Source organism: Mesocricetus auratus, unplaced genomic scaffold (assembly GCF_017639785.1).
Source record: "Mesocricetus auratus isolate SY011 unplaced genomic scaffold, BCM_Maur_2.0 Super-Scaffold_100015, whole genome shotgun sequence".
NCBI classification, from domain to species: domain Eukaryota; kingdom Metazoa; phylum Chordata; class Mammalia; order Rodentia; family Cricetidae; genus Mesocricetus; species Mesocricetus auratus.
In genome coordinates this window covers 55084428-55109253 of record NW_024429198.1, presented here as the reverse complement: position 1 = coordinate 55109253, position 24826 = coordinate 55084428, and the positions used below count along the sequence as shown (strand labels likewise).

At 40.8% G+C, this 24826-nt stretch overlaps 2 protein-coding genes across 2 annotated transcripts in view; one reads left to right on the top strand and one right to left on the bottom strand.

Moving 5' to 3' along the window:
• The window catches only part of Kiaa1328 (KIAA1328 ortholog), a 242993-nt gene extending 223491 nt beyond the window's left edge, over nucleotides 1-19502 (bottom strand). The window contains exons 1-4 of the mRNA XM_013122841.3: nucleotides 19110-19502; nucleotides 10866-10901; nucleotides 10144-10286; nucleotides 7971-8065 (exon numbers count right to left, since the gene is read on the bottom strand). Of these exons, the coding sequence (XP_012978295.1) occupies nucleotides 7971-8065; nucleotides 10144-10286; nucleotides 10866-10901; nucleotides 19110-19410 (575 nt within the window). The 5' untranslated portion in view covers nucleotides 19411-19502. The remainder of the gene's footprint in view (nucleotides 1-7970; nucleotides 8066-10143; nucleotides 10287-10865; nucleotides 10902-19109) is intronic.
• Nucleotides 19503-19527: 25 nt separating this feature from the next.
• Nucleotides 19528-24826, top strand: part of Tpgs2 (tubulin polyglutamylase complex subunit 2) — a 55045-nt gene continuing 49746 nt past the window's right edge. Inside the window, exon 1 of the mRNA XM_040757966.1 lies at nucleotides 19528-19708. Within this exon, the coding sequence (XP_040613900.1) occupies nucleotides 19627-19708 (82 nt within the window). The 5' untranslated portion in view covers nucleotides 19528-19626. The remainder of the gene's footprint in view (nucleotides 19709-24826) is intronic.

Sequence of the window (24826 nt, the reverse complement as noted above, 5' to 3'; positions counted from 1 at the left end):
TCAACACTCCGATCTCACCACTAGACAGGACCTCCACACAGAAACTTAACAAAGAAACAAAAAAACTAATAGAAGTTATGACCTAACTGGGTTTAACAGACATTTATAGAACATTCCATCCATACATTGGTGCCACATGGAACTTTCTCTAAAATTAACCACATAATCAGAAACATAGCAAATTGTAGGGATGAGCTCACAAAACTATCTGCCCAAAAGGGCAGAGATAGGAAGATTAAGACAGGTAAGGATAAAAGAAAACAAAAAAAGTAAGACCTCTTTAGAAGCCTTCCAAGCTTCTGACTTTTAGCTTGTGTATAATTTCTATCTCTGGTAAATAAATATATTGTATTCCATATTACATTGACCTCCCGTGTCAACTGGTGTCAGCAAACCTCCACAGATACAAAAAACTGGAATAACCCTATGTATCTTATCAGACCACCATGCATTAAAATTAGAATTCAACAATAACACAAATCACAGAAACACTACAAACTAATGGAAATTGAACAATGCACAACTGCACAATCCCTGGGTAAAGGAAGGAAATAAAAAAATTAAAGACTTCCTGGAATTCAATGAGAATGAATGAAGACACAACATAGCCAAAGTTATGTTGTTGAAAGCAGTGCTGAGAGGAAAGTTCATAGCACTAAGTGCCCACATGAAGACACTGAAGAACAGTCACACGAGAGAATTAACAGCACAACTGAATGCTCTAGAATAAAAAGAAGCAAACTAACCCAGGGGGAGTAGATGCCAAGAAATAATCAAATTGAGGGCTGAAATCAATCAAGTAAAAACCAGGAAAACATTGCAAACAATCAATGAAACAAAGAGTTGGTTCTTTGAGAAAAATCAACAAGATAGACAAACCTTTGTCCAAACTAACCAAAAGGCAGAGAGAGAGCACGCTAATTAACAAAATCAGAAATGAAAGGAGGGACATAACAACAGACACTGAGGAAATCTAGAGAATCATCAGGTCATACTTTGAAAACCTGCACACCACAAAATTCAAAAATTTAAAGGAAATGGACAATTTTCTGGATATATATCATTTGCTAAAACTAAATCAAGAACAGATAAACAATCTAAACAGACCTTTAACCCTTAATGAAATAGAAGCAGTCATCAAAAGTCTCCCAACCAAAAAGAGCCCAGGCCAAGATAGCTTCAATGCAGAATTCTACCAGAAATTCAAAGAAGAGCTAATTCCAATACTCCTCAAAGGGTTCCACACAGTAGAAGCTGGAGGTTCACTGCCAAACTCTTTTCACGAGGCTACAATTACCTTGGAACCCAAGCCACACAAAGACATAACTAAGAAAGAGAACTATGGACCAATTTCCCTGATGAACATCGATGCAAAAATACTCAATAAAATACTAGCAAATCGCATCCAAGAACATATCAGAAAAATCATCCACCATGATCAAGTAGGTTTCATCCCAGGGATGCAAGGATGGTTCAACATATGAAAATCTAAGAATGTAATCTACGATATAAACAAACTGCAAAGGAAAAACTACATGATCATCTCACTAGATGCTGAAAAAGCCTTTGACAAAATCCAACACCCCTTCATGATAAAGGTCTTGGAGAGATCTGGGATAACACAGGAACACACCTAAACATAATAACAGCAAACTATAACAAACCAACACCTAACATCAAACTAATTGGAGAGAAACTCAACTCAATTCCTCTAAAATCAGGAACAAGACAAGGTTGTCCACTCTCTCCATGTCTCTTCAATATTGTACTTGAAATTCTAGCTAGAGTAATAAGACAACAAAAGGAGATCAAGGGGATACAAATTGGAAAAGAAGAAGTCAAACTTTCACTATTTGCAGATGATTTGATAGTTTACATAATTGACCTGAAAAACTCCCCAAGGGAACTCCTACAGCTGATAAACACCTTCATCAAAGTGGCAGGATACAAGGTTAACTCAAAAAAATCAGTACTCCTATTATATACAAATGACAAATTGGCTGAGAAAGAAATCAGAGACATCACCCTTTACAATAGCCATAAACAACATCAAATGTCTGGGGATAACGTTAACCAAAGAAGTGAAAGACCTGTATATAAAGAACTTTGAGTCTCTAAAGAAAGAAATCAAAGAAGACACCAGAAACTGGAAAGATCTCCCATGCTCTTGGATTGGTAGGGTCAACATAATAAAAATGGCAAATCCTTATCAAATTACTGGCACAATTCTTCGCAGACCTTGAAAGAACAATAATTAACTTTATATGGAAAAACAAAAGGTCCAGGATAGCCAAAACAACCCTGTACAACAAAGGAACTTCAGGAGGCATCACCATCTCTGACTTCAAGCTCTATTATAGAGCTATAGTCCTGAAAACAGCTTGGTATTGGCACAAAAATAGACAGGTAGACCAACATAATCTAATTGAAAAAACTGATTTTAACCCACACATTTATGAACACTTGATTTTTGACAAAGAAGCTAAAACTATACAATGGAAAAAAGAAAACAGATGGTGCTGGCATAACTGGATATTGGCATGCAGAAGACTGCAGATAGATCCATGTCTATCACCATGCAGAAAACTTAAGTCCAAATGGATCAAAGACCTCAACATAAATACAGCTACACTGAAACTCTTAGAAGAAAATTTGGGAGATACTCTTCAACAAATTGGTACAGGAGACAGCTTCCTGAACATAACACCAGTAGCACAGACATTGACATTGACAAATAACAAATGGGACCTCCTGAAACTGAGAAGCTTCTGTAAGGCAAAGGACACAGTCAACAAGAGAAAACAACAGCCCACAGATGGGAAAAGATAATCACTAACCCCATGTCTGACAGAGGGCTGATCTCCAAAATATACAAAGAACTCAAGAGGCAAGTCTCCAAAACACCAAAGGATCCAATTAAAAAGTGGAGTATAGAACTAAATAGAGAATTCTCAATAGTGGAGTCTACAATGGCTGAGAGACACTTGAGAAAATGTTCAACATCCTGTCAGAATGACTAAAATCAAAAACACCATGAACAATTTATTCTGGAGAGAATGTGGAGAAAGGGGAACACTCCTCCACTGCTGGTGGGAGTGCCAACTGGTACACCCACTTTGGAAATCAGTATGGAGATTCCTTAGGAAAATGGGAATCAATCTACCACAAGACCCAGCAATCCCACCCTTAGGCATATATCCAAAAGAGACAAATTCATACAACAAGGGCATCTGCTCCACTATGTTCATAGCAGCATTATTTGTAATAGCCGGAACCTGGAAGCAACCTAGATGCCCCTCAACTGAATAGTGTTTAGAGAAAATATGGTAAATTTACACAATGGAGCACTATTCAGCGGAAACCATCCTGAGTGAGGTAATCCAGTCACAAAAGAAAAAAAAAAAAAACCAAACACTGTATGTACTCACTCATATATGAATTTTATACATGGATCAGGGGAGTGCCAGTCTGCAATTGGACTGACAGAGAGTCTGGGAAACAGGAAAGAACCTAAGAGAGATATGCATGGTACACCAGAGAAGGGGAATGAGGCAAGATCTCCTGAACAGATTGGGAGCACGGCGGGGGGGGGGGGGAAGAGAAGGGGAGAAGAGGAGGATAGAATAGTTCATGGGGGAGCAAGAAGGTTGAGTTGGGGAAAGAATAGGGGAGAACAGGATGAGAGATACCATAATAGAGGGAGTCATTATAGGTTTGAAGAGAGATATGGTACCAGTGAGACCTCTATCTATCTACAAGGATGACACCAACTGGCAAACTAAGCAACAGTGGAGAGACTACCTTAAATGCCCATTCCTGATAATGAACTTGACGACTACCTTATAAGCCATCCTAGAACCTTCCTCCAGTGACTGATGGAAGCAGAGGCAAACACTCACAGTTAAACACTGAACTGAACCCATGGAACCCAGTGACAGAGAGAGAGAAGTGATGGGCAAATGGGCAAAGAATGGGCTGGTGAAACCAGCAGAGACAGCTGATCTGAACAAGGGGAGCTCTTGGATCCCAGACTGACAGCTGGGAGGCCAGCATGGGACTGATCCAGACACCCTGAATGTGAGAGTCAGTGAGGAGGCCTGGGCAGTAGATCAGTATTTACCCCTGGCATACAAATGGACTTCATGTGTCCATAACATAAAGAGGGATGCTCTCCCAGCCTGGACTCTTGGGGGAGGGCCTAAACCCTGCCCTGAACGAAATGACAGACTCTGGATATCCCCTATGCAGAAGGGAGTGGGAATAGGGTAGGAGGATGGGGGGGGGGAGCTGTGGGAGGAGGGTAGGGAAAGGTAGCTGGGATTGACATGTAAAGCAAGATCTTTTCTAAAAAATGTAAAAAAATAAAAACAAAACAAAAAATGATTGAAATACACAGTTCAGTCACAAACCTAAAGACTAAATTACCACTTAAAATTGCTTTCAAAGATTAAATATTTATGTATAAATATGAGAAAACTTGCACAAGATCTACATCCTGAAAGTTGGAAACAGCTACTGAAGAAATTGAACATCTACGTAATTGAAGACATACTGCAATGATAGATTTTTCTGAAAATATTTCTTGACCCCAAAGAGACTATACTTTTGCTGGACCTTAGTCAAATTAATAGCATGACTTGAGATCATTTAAGTCTATGTATTGGGCCTACTATCCTACTGAGTGGGGGCTCAGTCAGTTTAAGTTTAGCCTGCATTTAAGAGAACAATGTAACCAAATTTATTGTGCCTTTGATGTTCCATGAAATTAGCTTCTACAACCTAAGATAGATGCATAGCTTTAACCTTATATAGTTTTCCATGCCCCAACACAGAATAATGTGTATGTGTGTTGTGGTAATCATTGGCAAAATAGCCAAAACATTGAAAACAACTTTAAACAAAACAGATATCCCATAATTATTGGAGGCAATATGTTATATAAGCTGGTAACATTTTTGCAAGTCTAAGTACTTATTTTGGATCCTATGGAGTCAGTAAAGTAACCCTTCCATTGGAAACTCTGCTAAAGAGCTCTGTAAAGAACAGCTTGTTCCTTTCCCATACCACATTTTCTGTGCAGTTCAATAAGCACAGATCAAAGCCTTTTCTTTGAGTCAGACAAGACACAGGGAGAGAAATTGGGAATCATCCTTGGTCAAACTCACCCCATGGGAGGTTCCTATATTTCCCTTCCTTAATGTGTAATCAATACAACAAATAATTACATTAATGGATTAGAAGATACAACACAGCAAAGACTTTTAGTTCTTCCTAACAATTGATATACAGTTTAATGAAATACCTCCTAGTATGTCAACAGAAATGTTTGTTTTTGTCTTACCAACACTGGCATGCTTGTGTCAAAGTTATTACAGAACGGACTTGTAGGGGGAGATCTTACGTACCTGTAGCATTAACCACAGTCATTTGGGCATGGCCACAGGTACCTGGGAGAAGGCATGGACATAAAGAGCGAGGAGAAGACGACGCTCTCCTCTTGGGGTTCCGGTTGAGGCAGAGTGCTGACCTCAGGTTCTCAGCTTCTCATGCAAGCGACGTCCCCCTCAATAAACATTATATGACAACCAACCCTGTGCAGCTCCATATTCTGCATTAAAGGACTAGCACTGGCATTTTTGAAAAACAAGAACAAAGAGGGAGGAATCGCTATACCCAGTATTAAGGTTTTCTATACTGTACATGTACAGTAATAAAAATTGAGGGACAGGCAGGTAGAGAGATGCAAGACAGGAACCCAGAAAGAACATACGAATATACTCCTATTGATTTCTAACAGAAACACAAAACAGATTTCTATAAATGGTGCTGGGTAAGTGGACATCAATAAAAACAACAACAACAAAACTCAACTTAGACATGCTTATAACACAAAAAAACAACTCAAATGGATCAATGACTACAAAGATAAAAAAAAAAAAAAGCTTTTAGACTATGGAGGATCCTGAAGATAACGAGGCAAATCACAGAGCAGAAGAAAGTATTTTACAGTTCATATCCAACAAAAGATCTATATTTAGAACATATAAACAATTCTCAAAACTCAAAAAAAACATGCAAACATTCTGGTATGCTATGGCCAAAAGAATGTACCCACTTTCAGTCAAGATATAAACAGAAATAAGAACATGAAATAATGTTCAATAACATTGGCAATTATAGAAAGACAAACTAACCAAGACATCACTAAATGCCCATGAGATTCCTAAAATTAAAACTGTACAAATTTGGAAGGTAGAATTCAGAACACCTAGATTATAAAATGCAACAACCTTTTTGGAATGTGGTTTCTTATAAAACAATCACACTCAATCACAAAGGAATCCAACTTCCATGTGCACATGAAAACCTCACAGCAATTACATTTGTAACTGTCAAAATTTGGAAAGAATTACAATGTTTCCAACAGATAAATAGTTAGCTAATCTAGCACCTCTATACCAAAAGTAATATAATAAAAAGGAAAAAAATACTGAAATACATACAATTTGAATGCCTTCAAAGAATTATCCCAAGTAAAAATAACTGATGTCAAAAAATATAGTTTTCTTGACATGATGCAATTGTAGGGACAGAGAGCAGAGTAACAGGAGTTTGGGATTAAGGAAGGAGGAAGGAAAAAAAGATCTGTGCTGAGGTTGGGGTGATGGATCAGAGACTAAAAGTGCTTACAAAACACTGGAGTTGATTCCAGCACTCATGTCAGATGGATCACAACCACCTGCAGGTCTTGGGAATCCAACCTTCTTTTCTAGTTTCCAATAATATCTATACACATATGCATATACTCAAAATTTTTTTGAGTGCAAATAAAGTAGTCTATCACTTGCCTGCATTGTATAACGCCCTAGTAAATTCCCAGGACGTCAAAAAACAAACAAGAAAATCCTTGTAACAGAAATATTTTGAATTCTGACTGGTGATTTTTAACAAATTTACAATGAATACATGTAAAAGTGGTGATCTCTATACATCACAGATAAAGTCTGTGAATGTAAATTTTCTAGTTGTAATATTGTACTAGTTAATCAATATATTATAATCACTGGACACTAGGTAAAGGGAGGATAAGTTCTCTCTGTATGTTTAACAAATGCCATAAAATCTACAGTTATCTCAAAATAAAAAGTTATTATTTCTTAAGAAAAAAAGAACGTCTACTTCATTTTATTTCTGTGATTCCTAGAGTTCTATATCAGAAAATTAAATTTATCAAAGCTGATACTAATAAGAACTCATTCTTCAGTAAGAATTATAATGTGATACTAAATATAAAACCACTTTGGGAAATATAAAGCAGCCATTAGAGTATCATGGAAGAGTGGATGAGGCACACTCCTTAGATGCACCTTACTACAGTTGCGATAACTTCAGAGCTAAAGTACAGTTAAATAGTTTGAGTGAGTCTCCCCTGCAACACTGCTATAGTTTTAATATTCATGGTCCCCAACCTATGTTACTATAGGGAAGTGGCAATAATTTTTCAAGGTGAGGTCTTGTGAGATGTTAGATCATTGGGAGTAAGCACTTGAAGGTAAGTGTTTGGGTAATACAAAAACTTTTCAAGTCTTGTTTCATAAAAATAATGGCAGTAATGCCAATGTCTTAGCGTTCTATTGCTGTGGAGAGAACCATGACCACAGCAACTCTTTACAAGGAAAGCTTTCAGTTGGAGTTTGCTTATAGTTTCTGAGGTTTAGTCCATTGTCAGCACAGCAGCACAACCACTGGGCATGGCTGGAGCTTCTGAAACCCCAAAGTCCATCCCTAGAGACACTCTTCCTCCAACAGGGCTACACCTCCTAGTCCTTCCAACAATGCTACACCTGGTGACCAAGCATCGGAATCGATACACCTGTGGGGGTGATTCTTATCGAAGTCACCACAGACATCAAATGTATTAGCAAAATTGTGCTCTGAAAATAAGTTGTCCCAAATAAGTTTTGTCTCACCTGGCCAGTTCTTTAATTAAGTTAGCAATCCGTCTTTTGTCTTCAAGACATAAATCTTTCAATGATGCACTCTTCATTCCTCCCTTGCAGATATTCTAGAATAAAACATCTTCTGGTTAACTTTTTTTTTACTGAAAAGAATTTTCAAGTACTTTTTGAGAAATTTATGAAATTAAAAATGGAAAGTAAAATTTCTTAGAAATTAATTATCTGGCTAATCACTATTCATGTTTTTCACTTAAACCCACTATGAATTCCAAACATGCGAGGGAACTGATAACAAACCAGACAACATCATGGAATATACAGAGGAATGCACACACAGACAGAACTAGAGAACATACCTTTCCCCTGGTGAATGCTATGGTGACAATGGAGGACACTGAGAATCCCTGACACTGTAGTCCCAAGACTGTTTAAAATATATGAAGGTTGGAGAGAAGACCCTAGGTGTGGTGCTTTAAACAAATCAGAATTGTGAATGGCCAGATCTAAGAAGTGGAGTTTACCTCTACTGTTCCTCACATGCCAAAAATACAAGAAGTCCTTTTCACCTGTTACTCCGTCTCATTTTCACAGCAGTGCAATTAGGCAGAATTGTTTTAGTTTTTTTTTTTAAAGAGTACACAGATTGCTCAGAGTTACAGCAGCTACATAACAGAATGGGGGGCAAAACCAGGTTCCAGGCTGTGCTCTTAAACACTATGCCATTCTTTTCTGTAGCACAGTGGGCTTTCTCCAGTACTGTAACAACTTTAGAGGCGTCTTAAAACCATGAAAGTCAAGAAGTCACAGGAGACTCCTAGGTAATACAGAATCTTGACGTGTATATAGTTAGACACCATGTAGGTGCTGACGCACCTCTCCAGTGAAGTCTCTCAGTTAAAATGACTGGAAAAGTGGTGACATGTTGGTCAGTGAGCCAGAGAGCAGGGCAGGAAGCGGCACCCCTCCTCCTCCATGGTTCTGCTTCATGTTCCTGCTGTTTTCACTCTTGGACCAAGACCTGGAAGTGAGTGCTAAATAAACCATTTCTTCACCAAATTGCTTTTGGTCGGTGGTTTATCACAGCCTCATAATGAAACTGGAAACTGTGGCAATGAAACAATATGACAACTGTGTAATTAGCTAATGGCTTTCATTTATGGCCTTTCTGAGTGCACTGCAGTGCTCATACAGCATCAACTAACAACAGCAGAAACACCACAAGTCATCATTTTCTCTCTAATGCCATCCATAAAGACACTCTGTCCTGGAGCTCACCACTGAATCCTGTTCACTACTAGATGATCATCAGTAATCGATACCAAAATGTCTCCATGATTACACATTAGGAATTGTAAAACTTTTTCTGTAACTAGTCTGAAAATAAATGTTTGGGTTATTTGGGGCTTTGCAGTAACTCCATGATTCTACAAAAGCAGTCACAGACAATATCTCAAAAAATGAGCAGTCCTGGGAGGAAGAAGAGAAGCATTTACAAAACCAGCTGCTGAGTAGCTGCTTCCTCCAAAATGAAGCCCTATTTTTGAGGGATGGAAGATGCCTAGGACTCAGGACTCCACAGAAACTTCCAAGGCTCAGAAAGGGCAACTCAGAAAGTTAACTCACTCCCCAAAATTCTAAAAGCAGGACACAGTTTCTGAGGAGAGGATTGCTGCCTCTAAGTTGATCAGCGACCTCCAGGGTATAACTTTTCTGAGTTGTCACCCATAGTGGGGTGGATTTTGGTGATGTAGCTGCCTTGGAGTCACTCAGGCTCATATAAGTAATCCCAGTAAATTCACTGATTCACCAAGCTAGACTGGAATGATATAGTTTAGAATCTGAGTTCAAATGAGGACATAGTAGTACTTACCTGTAACTTTACAACTAGAAGGGGTGCAAAGGACAGAGACAGGTGGATCCCTACAGCCTAACCAGGGAGAGCTCTGAGTTCAATAAGAGACCTGTGTCACAGACAAAAGATGCCCCTCCTCCGCCCCCCCAAAAACCCCAGCAAAGTAGAGTAATAGAGGAGTAGAGGATACCTAATTTCTGGCTTCCACACATGTACACATGCATGCAAACATGAGTGTACCCACAACCACCTCAACACCAACACACACCCTGCACACACACAAGCCAAAAAAAAAAAACAAACAAACAAACAAACAAGACAAAGATTACTGACCTGTTCAGCCACTGAGTCTCCTGCACCTTTTAAAGAATCCATGGAGACAGAAGCATCAGCCACCCTGCAAGTCTTAACTTTAAGATCAACTTTTGGATTCATTAACTTGAGTCTTGATCTTGTATTTCCTTCTGAGGAGAGTCCTAAGAATGTTCATTAAACAAGACTTCAGACTTTGATCTTAATCTTTTCAGCTTCCCCACATTCCCTCTCTTGGTATCCTGAACTTTATGGAACCTGATGAGAAATGCTTAATAAATTTTATTTGAAATTCATGAGAGTATGTGCGTGCGTGCATGAGTGTGTGTGTGTATGTGTTTGTGCATGCACACACATGTATGCACACACTGGCATGAATACAATCACAAAAAGGTTAATAAAGAAAGTCCAGTTAGGTGAAATATTGTGAACATTTGTAGGTTACATTGAAAACAATAAATTACAACATTCTGAGGTAACATCAAACATCCAAGACTGAGAGAGTTTTCACCCGGAGTACCTTCAATGACTCTGCTTGACTTGCCCATGTAGACCCTAAGAAGAGCCAATTTTTCAAATCTTAAGAGGATATAGCCAAATATTGAAAATCGTTTGCTTTTTTTAAAATTATGTTCAAATGAACTGTTCCATATCCAACTGCACATACAAGGTTGTCCAATGTTTTACATTCTCCTAATACTTAAAAAACAAGGGAAGCTGCAACTTTAAGATAGATGTCATACCTGGAACATAAACTATTGATTGTTCTTCATCAGAAACTGTGGAGGAGAACATGAAGGAAAATACTATAAAACATCATGAGATATCCATGTATATCTGTAATAAATTTTCATCACTTTTGATGTGAGAATTCATAAATTAATAGGAAAACTAGAAAAATAAGTATTTTACAGAAGTTCAACTTTAGATCATGATAACTTTATGATGGGGGAAGTCCTTTTGTATATATGTTTGTCTGATTGGTTGTTAAAGCACTGTTGGCCAATAGGGAAACAAGATAGGTGGGACTAGGCATCAAGGATTCTGGGAAATGTAGTTAAGGGTGAAGAGTCACCATGTAATCCCAGGAGGAGAGGACACATAGGATATTGTCTTTGGAAAGATAAGACGATATAAAAAATATATATTAGTAACTATGTGTTAATAGTTAAGTCAGAGCTAGCTATAAGAACCCATAGCAAATGGCCAACCGTTTCATAATTAATATAGTGGGACTGATGCAACTCAGGAACCAGGCTGGCAGAAAGAATGCTTGTTACATATGGTGCCAGTAACATGGGTACTATGAACGTCCACTTAAAACCTGACAAAAATTAAAAGGGATTTTTAGAAACAAAAGAACAAAGAGAAGCACAGCTTCATGGTAGCAGCATTTTCTCAGATGGGCTATGTTTTTCTAGAGACAAGTAGAGACTTGAATGGTGTCTTTAAGGGAGGAGCCTTTCATGACTCAGCATAAGTGGGGAAAAAATGCATGGCTCTCTTAAGAGGCCCCACTACCAAACAATATGAGTAGCTGGCAGTGGCAGTGGCAGTGGCTACATCTCCAAGCATAGACTAAGGTGGTGTGCAGTAAACTTACACCCGCCATGTTGGAAAGTCAGGGGCTAAAACAGCCGCCACTTTAATTTGAACAACGTTGTTTAGCAGATAAAAGACACGTGGCCAGAAAACCATAAAGATTTACAATAATGTCAGATTCAGATGAAGTAAAATCTTTAATAGGTTTATAGTGTGTTTAGGAAAATACGTAGACCTGGGAGAGAAAAAGGAACAGGATAGTGGTAAAAGAAAGGAAGGAAGGGAGGAAGAGAGGGAGGGAGGGAGGGGCTGGGTGTGGTGGCACATAACTTTAATCCCAGCACTCGGGAGGCAGAGGCAAACAGATCTCTGTGATTTCCAGGCCAGCCTGATGTACAGAGTGAATTCCAGGGGAACCAAAGTCAAACAGAGAAACTCTGTCTCATAAAAGGAAAAAATAAAAGAAATGGAGTAATAAAAAAGCCATGTAAAGATGTAAAATACAACAGAGAGTCTGAATATTGTATGCTATTGTGTTGTCTTTGAATTGTTTAATTGCTGGGGAAGGAGCAACAACTGCTAAAAGATATTTGATTATCAATGCTGCTAAATTAATCCATCTTAAATATTGTAAAAATGCTTTGACTTCTAAATTTAAATATAAGTACAGGTTACTTGAGAAAAGAGTTTTTGCTTGTGTTTTCACAGAAAATGAAAAGCTGTAGATTCCTTCCAGACTTATATGGTTTGATGAAATAAGACCCCCTGAAGCAGTGGCCCAGGTGATCCAACATCTCAAAACAGCTAAGATTATGCAGTTACAGACCACTGCAGCCAGGATTTCTGGGTCTTCTTAGGATCACCAAGACAGCACCCCCCTAACAGCAGGAAGTAGTTTGGAGAGAACAACGCCCACATTCCCAAATATTGATTATAAATGTTTGTTTTCATTTATACAGAATTGGTTATAAATGGTAATAATCACAGTCAATCAATTTCTAAAGGGAAAAAGGGAATATTATATAGAAATGAATACTTTGCATTGGTATGGATTTTCATTTATTGATACAAATTTAAGGTCGATTTTGTGATATGTATATTTCTCTCTTGTTTAAGTATTGTGTTTACACTGATCTTTTAAAATGTAATACATAATTAAATACAGATTATATATAGTCACCTATAATACTCAGAACTTACAGTTAGGTTAGTTAGGTTTTCTAGATATACAGAAATATATTTGAGATGGATATACATTCTCCAAACCCTTCAAAGACCTACACAATATATATGGTATTTAAATGGCTACGGTTTTTAATGACAGTGAGTCACAACTACTCCTGGGACACTAATTACATCTGAGAGGAAGATGGGCATCGAAGAAATTCATTGTAGAGTTTGTTTTCAACATGGCAAGATTAGCCATTTGGGCAAGAAACTGCTTTTGCCTTTACTGTTTGATAGACTGGACATGCAGGACCCACAGAAAAGTGACTGCTAAACTTGATGGGAGAGTCCTAAAGGATTGCTGCTCCATGGAAGAGTCTGCCAGACGATCTGCAGGACACAGAAAAATGACTGAGAAACTACCAATGCAGGCAGACAGTTTAAAATTTCCTGGTTTGCTGATAAGTCTGCCAGCACACTGTGGCCAATGGAATGAAGATGGATGCCCAATGTTACAGAAGAACTTCATGTGACTATCCACATAGCAAGATGTCTCTATCAATTCTAGAGTTTATATATTATCCTTCTGTGGTCTTTGATGGAACTGAAGACAGATAGTTATAATTATAGATTTTCTTAGTTTTGATAAAAAAATAAGCTACATATTAGACTTTACCACACAGAGAGGACACATGATAAAATCCTTTCTTTAAATCTTACTAAATGAACTAAATATTGTAACTATAGCTCTTCATGGATGTTCTGTTTTATATAATTTGACTGTGTTAAAGTTAAAACCTTTTTATTTAGACAGAAAAGAGGAGATGATGGGGGAAGTCCTTCTGTGTATGTTTTTCTGATTTGTTGATAAAGCACTGTTGGCCAATAGGGAAGCGAGATAGGTGGGACTAGGAGTTGAGGAGGATTCTGGGAAATGTATTCAAGGGTGGAGAGTCACCATGTGATCCCGGAAGGAGAGAACCCATGAGGATGGCATCCTCAGAAAGACAAGATTTATAAAAACATATATTAGTAATTATGGGTTAATAATTGAATCAGAGCTATCCATTAAGAAAACATAGCAAATGACCAACAGCTTCCTAATTACTATAGTATCCTATGTGTTCATTTGAGACTGATGCGGGGAAAGAATGCACGTTACAACCTTATGTTTAGAGAAAATGATAGAAACCATGGTAGTCCATAAATCTTTCCCTCACACTTCTTCCCAAATTACTTTTCTGATATACACATTCTGCTATTATGTTGCTTTCCTTTTACAAAAAAAGAAAAAGAAAAAAAAAAACAGGAGTTAAGAGCCATGGAGAAGATGAAAGTTATTTTAGGTAGAAAGAATAAATAATTCCAAGACAGGCATTAGCTTTGAAGATCAAACAATGTTTTAGGGCAAGTCAGTCATGCAGCCATAAAGGCAATATTTATAGCTTCTGTAATACATTCATGAAATGTCCCAAGAAGCCCTATTATAGAAGATGTAAGAAATTTTCAGGACAAAAAAAGAATTATTTTGAATTTTGAAAGGAGAAATTCAGAAAAGATATTTTTTCTGTAGCAAATGAATGTATGTATGCATGTATGTATATATGTGTATAAAGCTGTTATAATACTTCTTTTCTTATAGCAAATGTGTACATATACACAAGTGTATATAAATGTATATATTTAGAGTTCAGTCTCACATATACATATATAGTTATGTATGCATGTGTGTGTGTGTGTGTGTGTGTGTGTGTGTACATCTGCTACAGAAAAAGTACCATCACAAGAAAGTTATTTTTCTAGAGGATTCCTAATCCAGATATAACTACAAATCTACAATTTGGTAACATTCCAAGCAAGAAGCACATATATAATTTTCAATCCAAATAATATAAAAATACCAGGTTTTTCAGTTTATTAAATGTTTTCAAAGATTTCAAGACACCACGGTGTGTGGAAAATGAGGTAGCAGGCTCAATAATATACCTAACAAGGTCAATATGGAGATTAGTTCACAGAGGGCCCCAATTAAGCTCTGTGCACTACCAAAGGAAGTCAACCTACTAAACAAGGAAACGGTTTATACTGAGGATGAGCTGGGCAGGAGAAGTGCAAAGGAAATGGGAGAAGCACCAGAATACAGTGTATACATAGGAAATTGTACCTTAGTAATAAAGTAAATAGATAAATACCTTAGCTCAGTATCAATACTAGTGATGCAGGCTTTTCCCAGTGAACACTAATACAAATTGTCTAACAATATTCTCCAGCTGCTATGGAGGCTAAGGGAGGAGTCTAAGACCTGCCTGGAGTACAGAATGAGTTTAAGGCTAGTCTGAGTGAAGACCCAGGCTCCAAGGGATGTGAGCTGGGCAAGCACTGGGGCTGTAAAAGGCTTCCCTGGCATGAGCAAGGTCCTAAATTCTGTCATCCACGGCAACAGAAAGCGGAAATCTCAGAAAAGTAGGAAATCTAGACGGCACCCACCGCCTGCGCTACTGGGTGGTTCCTCACAGCCTTCTGCAACACATGTGCTATCTATCACAACTTAAAGATGTGGGTTGATAGGCTAGGTATGGTGGTATAGACATGTGCTATCTATCACAACTTAAAGATGTGGGTTGATAGGCTAGGTGTGGTGGTACAGACATGTGCTATCTATCACAACTTAAAGATGTGGGTTGATAGGCTAGGTATGGTGGTATAGACATGTGCTATCTATCACAACTTAAAGATGTGGGTTGATAGGCTAGGTGTGGTGGTACAGACATGTGCTATCTATCACAACTTAAAGATGTGGGTTGATAGGCTAGGTATGGTGGTATAGACATGTGCTATCTATCACAACTTTAAGATGTGGGTTGATAGGCTAGGTGTGGTGGTATAGACATGTGCTATCTATCACAACTTTAAGATGTGGGTTGATAGGCTAGGTATGGTGGTATAGACATGTGCTATCTATCACAACTTTAAGATGTGGGTTGATAGGCTAGGTGTGGTGGTATAGACCTATAACCCCCGTACTTAGGTGAACAAAGCAGAAGACTAAGAGACCAAGGCCAGTCTCCACTACATGAAACCCTGTCTGAAAGAAATAAATACCGACAAAAAGATGTTGACTGACAATAAGCACCCATAAGTTTTCAATTTCTTTAAACACTGTGGATGAGTTTTGGTTATTTTGGAGAGCTGGAATTTCTGTTCCAAAGAATCTAATGCTGAATTCATCAATAATCAATTTCAAAATAGCTCTAGGAAATGAAATGGTACGGTCTCCTGAGCCACAGAACATTCTTTTACTTTCTATCCTCCAAGACTAACACAGAGCTTTTATTCACAGTGGGCATTCAATATATGGTGTGATGTTTGAAACGCGCTTGAAAAAAACAAAAACAGGAAAAACAATTCAAGACAAGGGTATAAAACATGCTGCATACAGCAGTGCTGGGGTTAAAGGCCCGTGCCACCCCTGCCTGGTTTCTATGGCTAACTAGTGTGGCTGCTGGGGTTAAAGGTGTGCTCCACCACTGCCCAGCCCTCATGGCTAACTAGTGTGGCTAACTTTGCACTATGATCTTCAGGCAAGCTTTATTTGTTAAATCATAAACAAAGTATCACGGCAAAGCTGTACTTTTCAGAAAGATCAAAAAGTATACCAAATGTATTGGACCTATATGCCACCTTATTTCTATCTCTTGTTAGAAGTACTTCAACAAGGATTACTGCAAATTAGAGAATATTTTCAATGACAACAGCAATCTGTCTATCTCTCTAGAAGACAGTAATTGGAAGCCAGGGAGAAGTGGTATAAAGGAAGCCAGATGTGAAGGAAGGTTGCTTACTGTTCTCTACCCCTTTGAACAGTGAATCATGTGCCCGTAACACAGGTATATATAATTGTTATTTACCACAGAGGTTTTGAGGTAAACTAATCCTACATCTATGTAAAGTCTCAATCTATTTTCATTTGAAAACTCAATGGCAGAAATGATAATTATTACAATGTTTTGGGCCACTCCCTTGTAGTTCATATTTGTTAATATTGTTATTAGTTCTGTTAATCCAGCAAGTGCATACTAGCAATCAACTTTTAATACTGTAGAAAGAGTATCCACTTTCTTATACTACAATGAACTACATAGATTAGTAAGAACTTCACAAACAACAGATTGTTTTTCCAGAAGATTTAACCCATAAAATGCAATGTGGCATCCTCATTATTCATACATTAGATGCCAATACCTTGTGTCAAATAGCATTGCTGGGCCATAATATGCCATAGATACAAATAACTTTCTTTAGAGGTGATGTTATCAATCACTGATTATCTGCTCTCTCATGATGAAAACTTCTAGGATTGAGAAATCTCTCAGTCACATTTATTTAATCATTTAAGTGAAGCACTGAAAATCTTTTATTCACGAATGTGCAAAGAATAGAAGATCCTAGGCACGCACTATTTGTTTTTTTCCTAGTGGAAATTTTACTCTGGAGTGGTCTGGCAAATAATCATCAATGAGACAGAAAGAAATCTCGATCCAAAGGCCAAATGGTTCATAACTATCATATTTTTCAGCAAATAGCAACAATCAATGTACATCTAACACAGCTGTATGCCCCATGGAGATTTAGAATGAAAATATCAGGGGCTCAGTGTTAACTGGTCATTAGATGGAGTAGGTTGAGGAATGCCAGTAACTTTGCAATTCTTTCTTATATCTGAATTTCTATAGAACCTAATTACCGTCACATTTTCCCCCATACAATTCCAATTTCTCATCATTAGTGGGTACGTCTGAATATTTTACATTAACTATCCAGCGTACGAGAAAATGTGAAAGATAGGGAATATATTATTTCTTCCATAACAAATTTGAGTGTTAATGTGTATGGGACAAGGCTGCTAAGAACAAAAGCGCAGGCTTGGAGCACGCACTGTTACTTTATTCAGTCCCAGGGAAACAGACTGTCATCTGCTTTATTGTGGATCAGAAAAATACCATTAGCTGTTGGAAGCAAGTAACTGTTTCCTAAGGAAAAGACGGACCCCAATTTCCTGACTTCCTAATTCGGCAGAGTGGTTCTGATGCGCGTATTTGCTTTTCAACTCTAATAAGTAAAGGGAAGAAAACAATTTGCTTTGAGACTGCACTGGTCTGCTTTCTTCTACAGTACATGAGGTAATTTCATTTGCTTCTCGACAACCTATCAGAGACAAGCAGTAATTCTGTTTAGAAGGGCACAACACTAAACACACGGCAGCACAGAATGCAAAAGTATTCCCGTCGGCACACACGGAACTCTAACCTAAGTAACTCAATAAAGGAAACCGGTAATGCAATTTTCCAAGTTTCACTGCGAGCTAAGTAGAATTGGACGTCCAGAATGATCCTACCAAAGGTAACAGTAATGTCTAAAACAATGTCGTCACCACATCCAGCAAGCCAGCTGGCCTGTTTTCAGGCACTGGGGAGCACAGATTACATTTCCTCTCCAGCAATGCCCCTCGAGCGCGGAAGCACATAACCAAGGTGAAAGCTTAGGATGCAAGAGCTAACCAGATCCTAGAAATGAACCGCTGTGAAATCTCATCAGTTATGGGACCTGGGAGTCTAACTACTGCGCGCCTGGGAAGCTCCAGGCTTCCTGACGACGAAAAACAATCCCCAAACTTGCATTCCCAGCGAGGCTGACTCTCACAGTCCTGAAGTCAGCGGCGCTCCCAGGCACTTCCGATCGCATTCCCTAACCGGCACCAACCAGCAGAACCTGCCCCGGGGACACCTACGCCGCTCCCGAAGACCCGCACTAGAAAACACGGCGTCTTCAGAGGGTCCCAGAAGTCCAAGGGGCAAATAGAGTCGCCTGCTTGGCTCCTGGAGGCGCACACTCGGGGTAATTCTAAATGGAGAGCGAGCGAAGACTGCCAGCCCAGCTAGCGGGGTGTGTCCCCCCACGCCCGCCACCCACTCGGCACCCCGGCAGCCAGGGCTCCCAGGCAAGGGCTGGCACAGGAGCCCGCCCGAGTCGTCCCCACGAAAGGCTATTGTTGTCGTTGGGGTTTGTTGTTGTTGTTGTTACAGAACCCACAGTCAAGGAGGATGGGTTTCCTCCAGCGCCAGAATTCCCACCTAGCGACAACTCGTCGCCAGGCGCGGGGGCCACCAAGCTCGACGTGGGACTCCGCGCCGCCGTTCTCGGGCCCACCGAGAGCCTCGCGCCCCCACCCTCGCCACCCGGGAGGGCGCGGCGCCCCCTAGCAGCGGGGCAAAGGATACAGTCGCGGCTCCAGAACGCGGAGCCCGGCAGGGAGGGGCCGGCCGCGCCCGCCATCTTGAAACAACCGCCACTCGAGGCGTCGCGCCGGGGCCGCCACGCCCCGGCCGCCAGGCTCCGTCCCCATTGGCCGCTCGGCGCAGAGGCCCGCCCCCGCTTGCGCCTCCGGCCCTGGCGAGGGGAGAGGCTCCCGGCGGCCGAGGCGAGGCGGGGTCGCGGCGATGTGAGCCGAGGCCCGGGCCAGGGTCGCGGGAACGAGTGCCCGGCGGAACTGTCGCTGCCAGAGCCGCGAGGGCCGCCCATCCTCTCCCGGCCGAGGCCTCAGGCAGCGAAAACTACAACTCCCGGCATGCCCTGAGCCCGACGGCCGCAGAGCTGAGGCGGGGTCGGGCACGTCAGCCGGCGGGCCGGCTCTGCGCGGCGGCCCCGGTCCCTGCGGGCGCCGCCGCCGCCGCCGCCGCCGCCACCGCCACCGCCGCCGCCTCCGCCTCCGCCGCGCGCGGGGTGGGGACGCGTGCCATGGAGGAGACGCCGCCCCCGCTGCAAACCGGCAGCAAGCCGCACCTGGAGAAGCTGACCCTGGGCGTCTCCCGCATCCTGGGTGAGTAGGGAAGGACGGCGGCTGGAAAGGGCGGGGGCGGAGGGCTGGGGTGCACTGCACGGAGCTGCATCGGTGTCGCGTATTCGCGGGTGAGGACGGGGGAAGAGAAAAAGGGGGGGTGTCTGACCACGCCGGGAAGTGTGTGTGTGTGTGTGTGCGTGCGTGCGCGTGTGTTTGCGCGCTGAGAGTTCGGGACGGTCGCCTCCCGTCTGCACGGAGGGACACAGAGGCAGCCCGGGGGCCGGGTCTCCCAGGAGGCTCCCCCAGCCCACTTTGTGTCCCTGAAATGCAAGCCCCGCCGGTGATCGCACAGGGATCCCAGGGTAAGGACGCGGCCAGTGTCGTCCCTAGGCAGCCACCGCCGAGCGCTGCAGTGCACGCAGCCCCGAGCTGTGCAAAGGAGCCCCCAGCGCCCAGGCAGTGGGGAGTTGTTCTTGTCTTTGGACGTCAGTTAACTCACCGCCCCCAAAGTTAAGCGCTGGGGCTGCCCTAAGACTCAGGGTGGGTGACACAAAACACGCACACTTAACCGCCCAGAGCAAGCCTGTTAGCATTTCCCTAACCAGAGGCAGCAGAGGGGTGTGTGGCCTTTCTGAGAAAGGTGAGAAGAATCCCGCCCCCGAGATTGTTGTTGTGGATTTTCTAAGGTAAAGGGAGGAGGGATCAGGGTAAAGCTGCCTAGGCAGGTTGAGAAAGTGTGCTGCGAACTCTTGCTTTCCTCTCACAACTGGAAAGGGATTGAAATGTGTCTCTGGTGGCCCACACGTTCCCAGTGCGATCTGGTCTCATCTTCTTCACTGTTTCGGCCATTGCAGACGGCTTGCTCCTGAGGCTGTGACTTTAAAGACACTAAGCTTGTTCCTACTTGCTGCTGTTTTCAGTTTGCCTGGCCATCTTCCTCCTGGGCCTGTCTCCCTTTCACCATGCGGATTTCTGATCAACTTAGTATTGGCTCTGATAAATTTTACGCAGATAATGGTTCTGATTACACCCTTCCAGCTTGCTCTCTTACTCCCCCGCCCCCTTTTATTTTAGCAACAGCTATTAGCACTATGTTCAAGTACTGTATGTTTATTTGGCCATTTCCTATACTAGAAATCTGAGGCTTGGCCTGATTTATCCTAGGGATTTGTGATTTGTTTAATAGGTAAAAACTAATGTAATGTTAGTATAATAAAGAACAATGCCTACATCATCATTGCCAAAAAACTACTTGACGAAATCCAGCACTCTTTGGGGGGAAAAAGCCTTTATTTTAATAAATAGAATATACCAGTAGTATTGTCGACACATGTCTGTAATCTCATCACTGGGAAAGGACTAAATGGTGATAACAAAGTCAGGCTCAAAAAAAGAAAAAAGACAAAGGAAACAACAGAGAACTTACCATCATGATAAAATGCATCTGTGAAAAGAATCCCATAGCTAGCATCACGTTGACAGGCTGCCTTGCTTTACTCCTGAGATGAAGAATAGCTGTAACAGCAAAGTCGGACCAGGTTTGCCAATTCACTAGACTCAGTTTGTTTCAGCAGAAAGACATAAAGCAAATCAACAAAGGGAAAACTGCAGTTATGGAAGCTAAGGAAACTTTGGGGAAGTTTTCGAGAGTTCTCACAAGGCATATTTAATTTCCCTAGCTACATGTTTGTAACAATGCGTCTGAAATGTGGATCTGGAAATCTCTCTTAAAAACAGAGGAGTCCCAACTTTATTGGCAATTATTCATGTAGACATCCTTTATCCAGCATGTACTGATTCCAGTCTCCCAAAAGAAATGCATATATTCAATACACGTGTTTGCATTAGTGATTTGGACGTAGTGAGCTGTGTTCATCTAACAGCAATGGAAGCCTCACTGAAATACAGCTCCTCAGATGCCGTCCGGGAGCCAGCCTTACAAGTAGACCTTGTAAAGGATTGCAGTCTCAGGGGTACTAAGGTTGATCTTGTCAATCTTAGCATTCCTACTCAGCGGTGTGCTAGAGATTCTGACCAGGTAATCAGGCAGAAAATGAAAAAATTATTAGGGGAAAAGTAAAAATATCTGTTGGCAAATGATGTACCCTTACAAATTAACCCTAAGGAATTCACGCACACACACATGTACATACACATGCGCACACACACACACACACACACACACACACTATACAGTAACAAAAAGCAATATAAAAGTGAAATTAAGAAAGCAACTATTTACAATCATACCAAAGGAATAAAATAGAAATAAGTTGACAAAGAAATCCGTTTTGCGAAGGATATTAAGACCAAAATGAATGAGAAGAAATGTCATCTTTATAGGAGAGTGGTTTTCCCCAAATTTAGGAACTGCAAACCTCAATGACCTCTATTGCAGAAACTGAAAAATTAATGCTAAAGCTAATATCTAAATATAAGAGACCAGGAATAACCAAAACAGTCTTGGACAGAAGACCAAAGTTCCTCTTACTCATTCTTTTCCCTTTGAAAATTTGCTACATTGAGAATGACTAGTAATAGAGATAGTAATGGTAATGATTATACCAATCTGAATACTTATGCCCCTGATTTCTACACTTACATGTGATAAAAAGGATAAATTTCTTGTAACATGTAGTTACTACAATAAAAATGGTATACTACAAAATTATAGTTTTTTAAGGAGTACTGACATAGAGATAAAAATACAGACTGATGGTATAGAATTGAATCTCCAAAAATAGCTGTCGTGTTTAAAGTTTAGTGATTTTTCAAAAAATATGGTTGTGAAATGTGAATGGGGGTAAATGCTTTCAACAAATAATGCTTTTAACAACTTGATGGCCTCATTTAAAATCTGACCCTCGAAAGCCAGAAGAGGGTGTCATTTCCCCAGAGCTAGAATTACAGTTATGAGCTGCCATGTGGATGTTAGGAATGAGACCTGGGTCCTCTGGAAGAACAGCCAGTGTTCTTAACTGCTGGCCTATCATTCCAGTCCCCCTTAGTGTAGTTTTTAAGTGACTTAGAAATAGTAAATAAAATTTTAGATATAATACAAGAAAGGGATAAATAGTTTATAAAAATTAAAAATGTACACAGGGCTGTAGTGGCACACACCTTTAATTCCAACACTCAGGAGGAGAGGCAGGCAGATCTCTGTGAGTTTGAGGCTAGCCTGGTCTACAGAATGAGTTTCAGGGCAGTCTCCAAAGCTACACCGAGGAACCTTGTCTTGAAAAACCAAAATAAATAAATAAACAAAATTAAAATGTGTTTTTGTGAATACCATCAAGTGACAACACAGCCGCAAAATAGAATATTTGTTAATCATAATATGAAAAGGGATTATAAGCTATCTATAAAGAGCTCTAGAAATTTAGCAGTTAAAGAAAATGTAAATTAAAGGGTTCCATTTGACATTCTTTCTAAACATTTATGTAAAGGTAGTGATCACAAGTCAGGTAAACTGATAAAAGCCATAAGGTATAATAAAATATAACAAAAAATATGAAATAAAATAAAACTATCACATCAGAGGTGGGCAAGACTAAAGAAGGAAAAGGGCCCAAAAGAAGGCACAAGATCAGACCCACTTATTGACACACTCTCAAGCCCCATAAACACACCAAACTGGGAGCCATAATACACACAACAGAGGGCCTCGGGTATGTTACCTCAGTCTCTGAGTTCTTATGAGCTGTAATCATGTTGACTTAGAAAGCTTCATTTTCTTGGTATCTTTCATCTCCTCTGGCTCTTACACTCCTCTTCCTCCTCTTCAGCTGGGTTCCCTGAGCTCTGAGGGAAGGGATTTGATGGAGACATCCTCTGTAGGGTTTAGTGTTCCAAAGTCTCTCATTCTCTAAATAATGTCTGGCTGTGGGTTTCTGTACTTCTTTCCATCTGCTGCAGGAGGAGCTTCCCAATGATTGCTGAACAAGGACTGATCAATTAAGTATAGCCTAGTGTTATTAGGAGTCATTTCATTGCTAGGTTTTTGGGTTTGTTTTGTTTTAGAACAGTAGTATTTGGTTTTACCCTATGTCCCTGGGCCATCTAGACTCAGGTTCTTGGTTACCCAACTAGTGTCAGAATGGGTTCCATCTTGTAGAGCAGGCCTCAACTCAAATCAGATGTCTGTTGGGTACTCCTGCAAGCTTTGTGCTACCTTGGCTCTAGCCTGTCTTGCAGGCAGGACACCATTGTAGATCAAAGGATTTGTGACTAGGTGACTAGGTTGGTGTTAGGGATCTCATCTGGTAGCGTGCAGAGTACGTTCCTGTGCTGAAGACACTATCACATAGAAGTGAAGGTTTCACCATGTCCAGTGAGTTGCGTTGGTTGTGTCTTCAACAAAGGAACCTTGACATCAATTCTAGAGAGCAATGTGTAGTCTTGGCAACTGCCTGGGTTCCTGTGGGACCCCTTTGGCCAACAACTCAATTAGATGTGATGGAAATCTCAGTACTGGAAGTTTCATTTGGTGATGAGTAGGATGGTTGGGCTCTGTCTTCCCCATTACTTGGCAATTTCATCTGGATTACTATATATGTGTATATTTTAGGAAGCTTCTACTGTATTGGGTTTCCATACTACCTCTCAAATGGCCCTTAATTTTAGCTATATTCCCTTTCTTGTCTTCCTCTGTCCTCCCCATCTGTAAGCCTCTTGAGACATGAAGTGACCAGATCATTCCCCTAAGGAACTTCAACCCCCAGGTTCCACCCACAGAACACTCTTACCTGCCCTAACATCCAGACCCAACTCCCACCCTACAGAGTAAAAAGCCCAAGCTCAGGACTTCAGTCTCCACTGTGGAAATATCTACCCTGGAAAACTACAAACGCACACACACACTCACCCCAAGAAATCCTATATAAACCCTGTCTTCTGCTCAGTTCTTTGCTTCTTCTCTACCAAGCAGAGGCAGCTACCCCCATGGGTTTTCCCCCTCCCAATAAATCTCTTGTGTGAGGTTTGTTGTGTGATGTGACTGTGGGATCCCTTGACTTCCAACTGCCAGTATACTCTTCCTCATCAGAGCTGTACACTTACATTGGTGTCACATCTTGGATGGCTCTTCTGGTGTCTGCATTCCCTGTCTGGGTCTAAGCTGCACTAGGACCCTATCCTTCATCTCCAGTCTACCTTGTG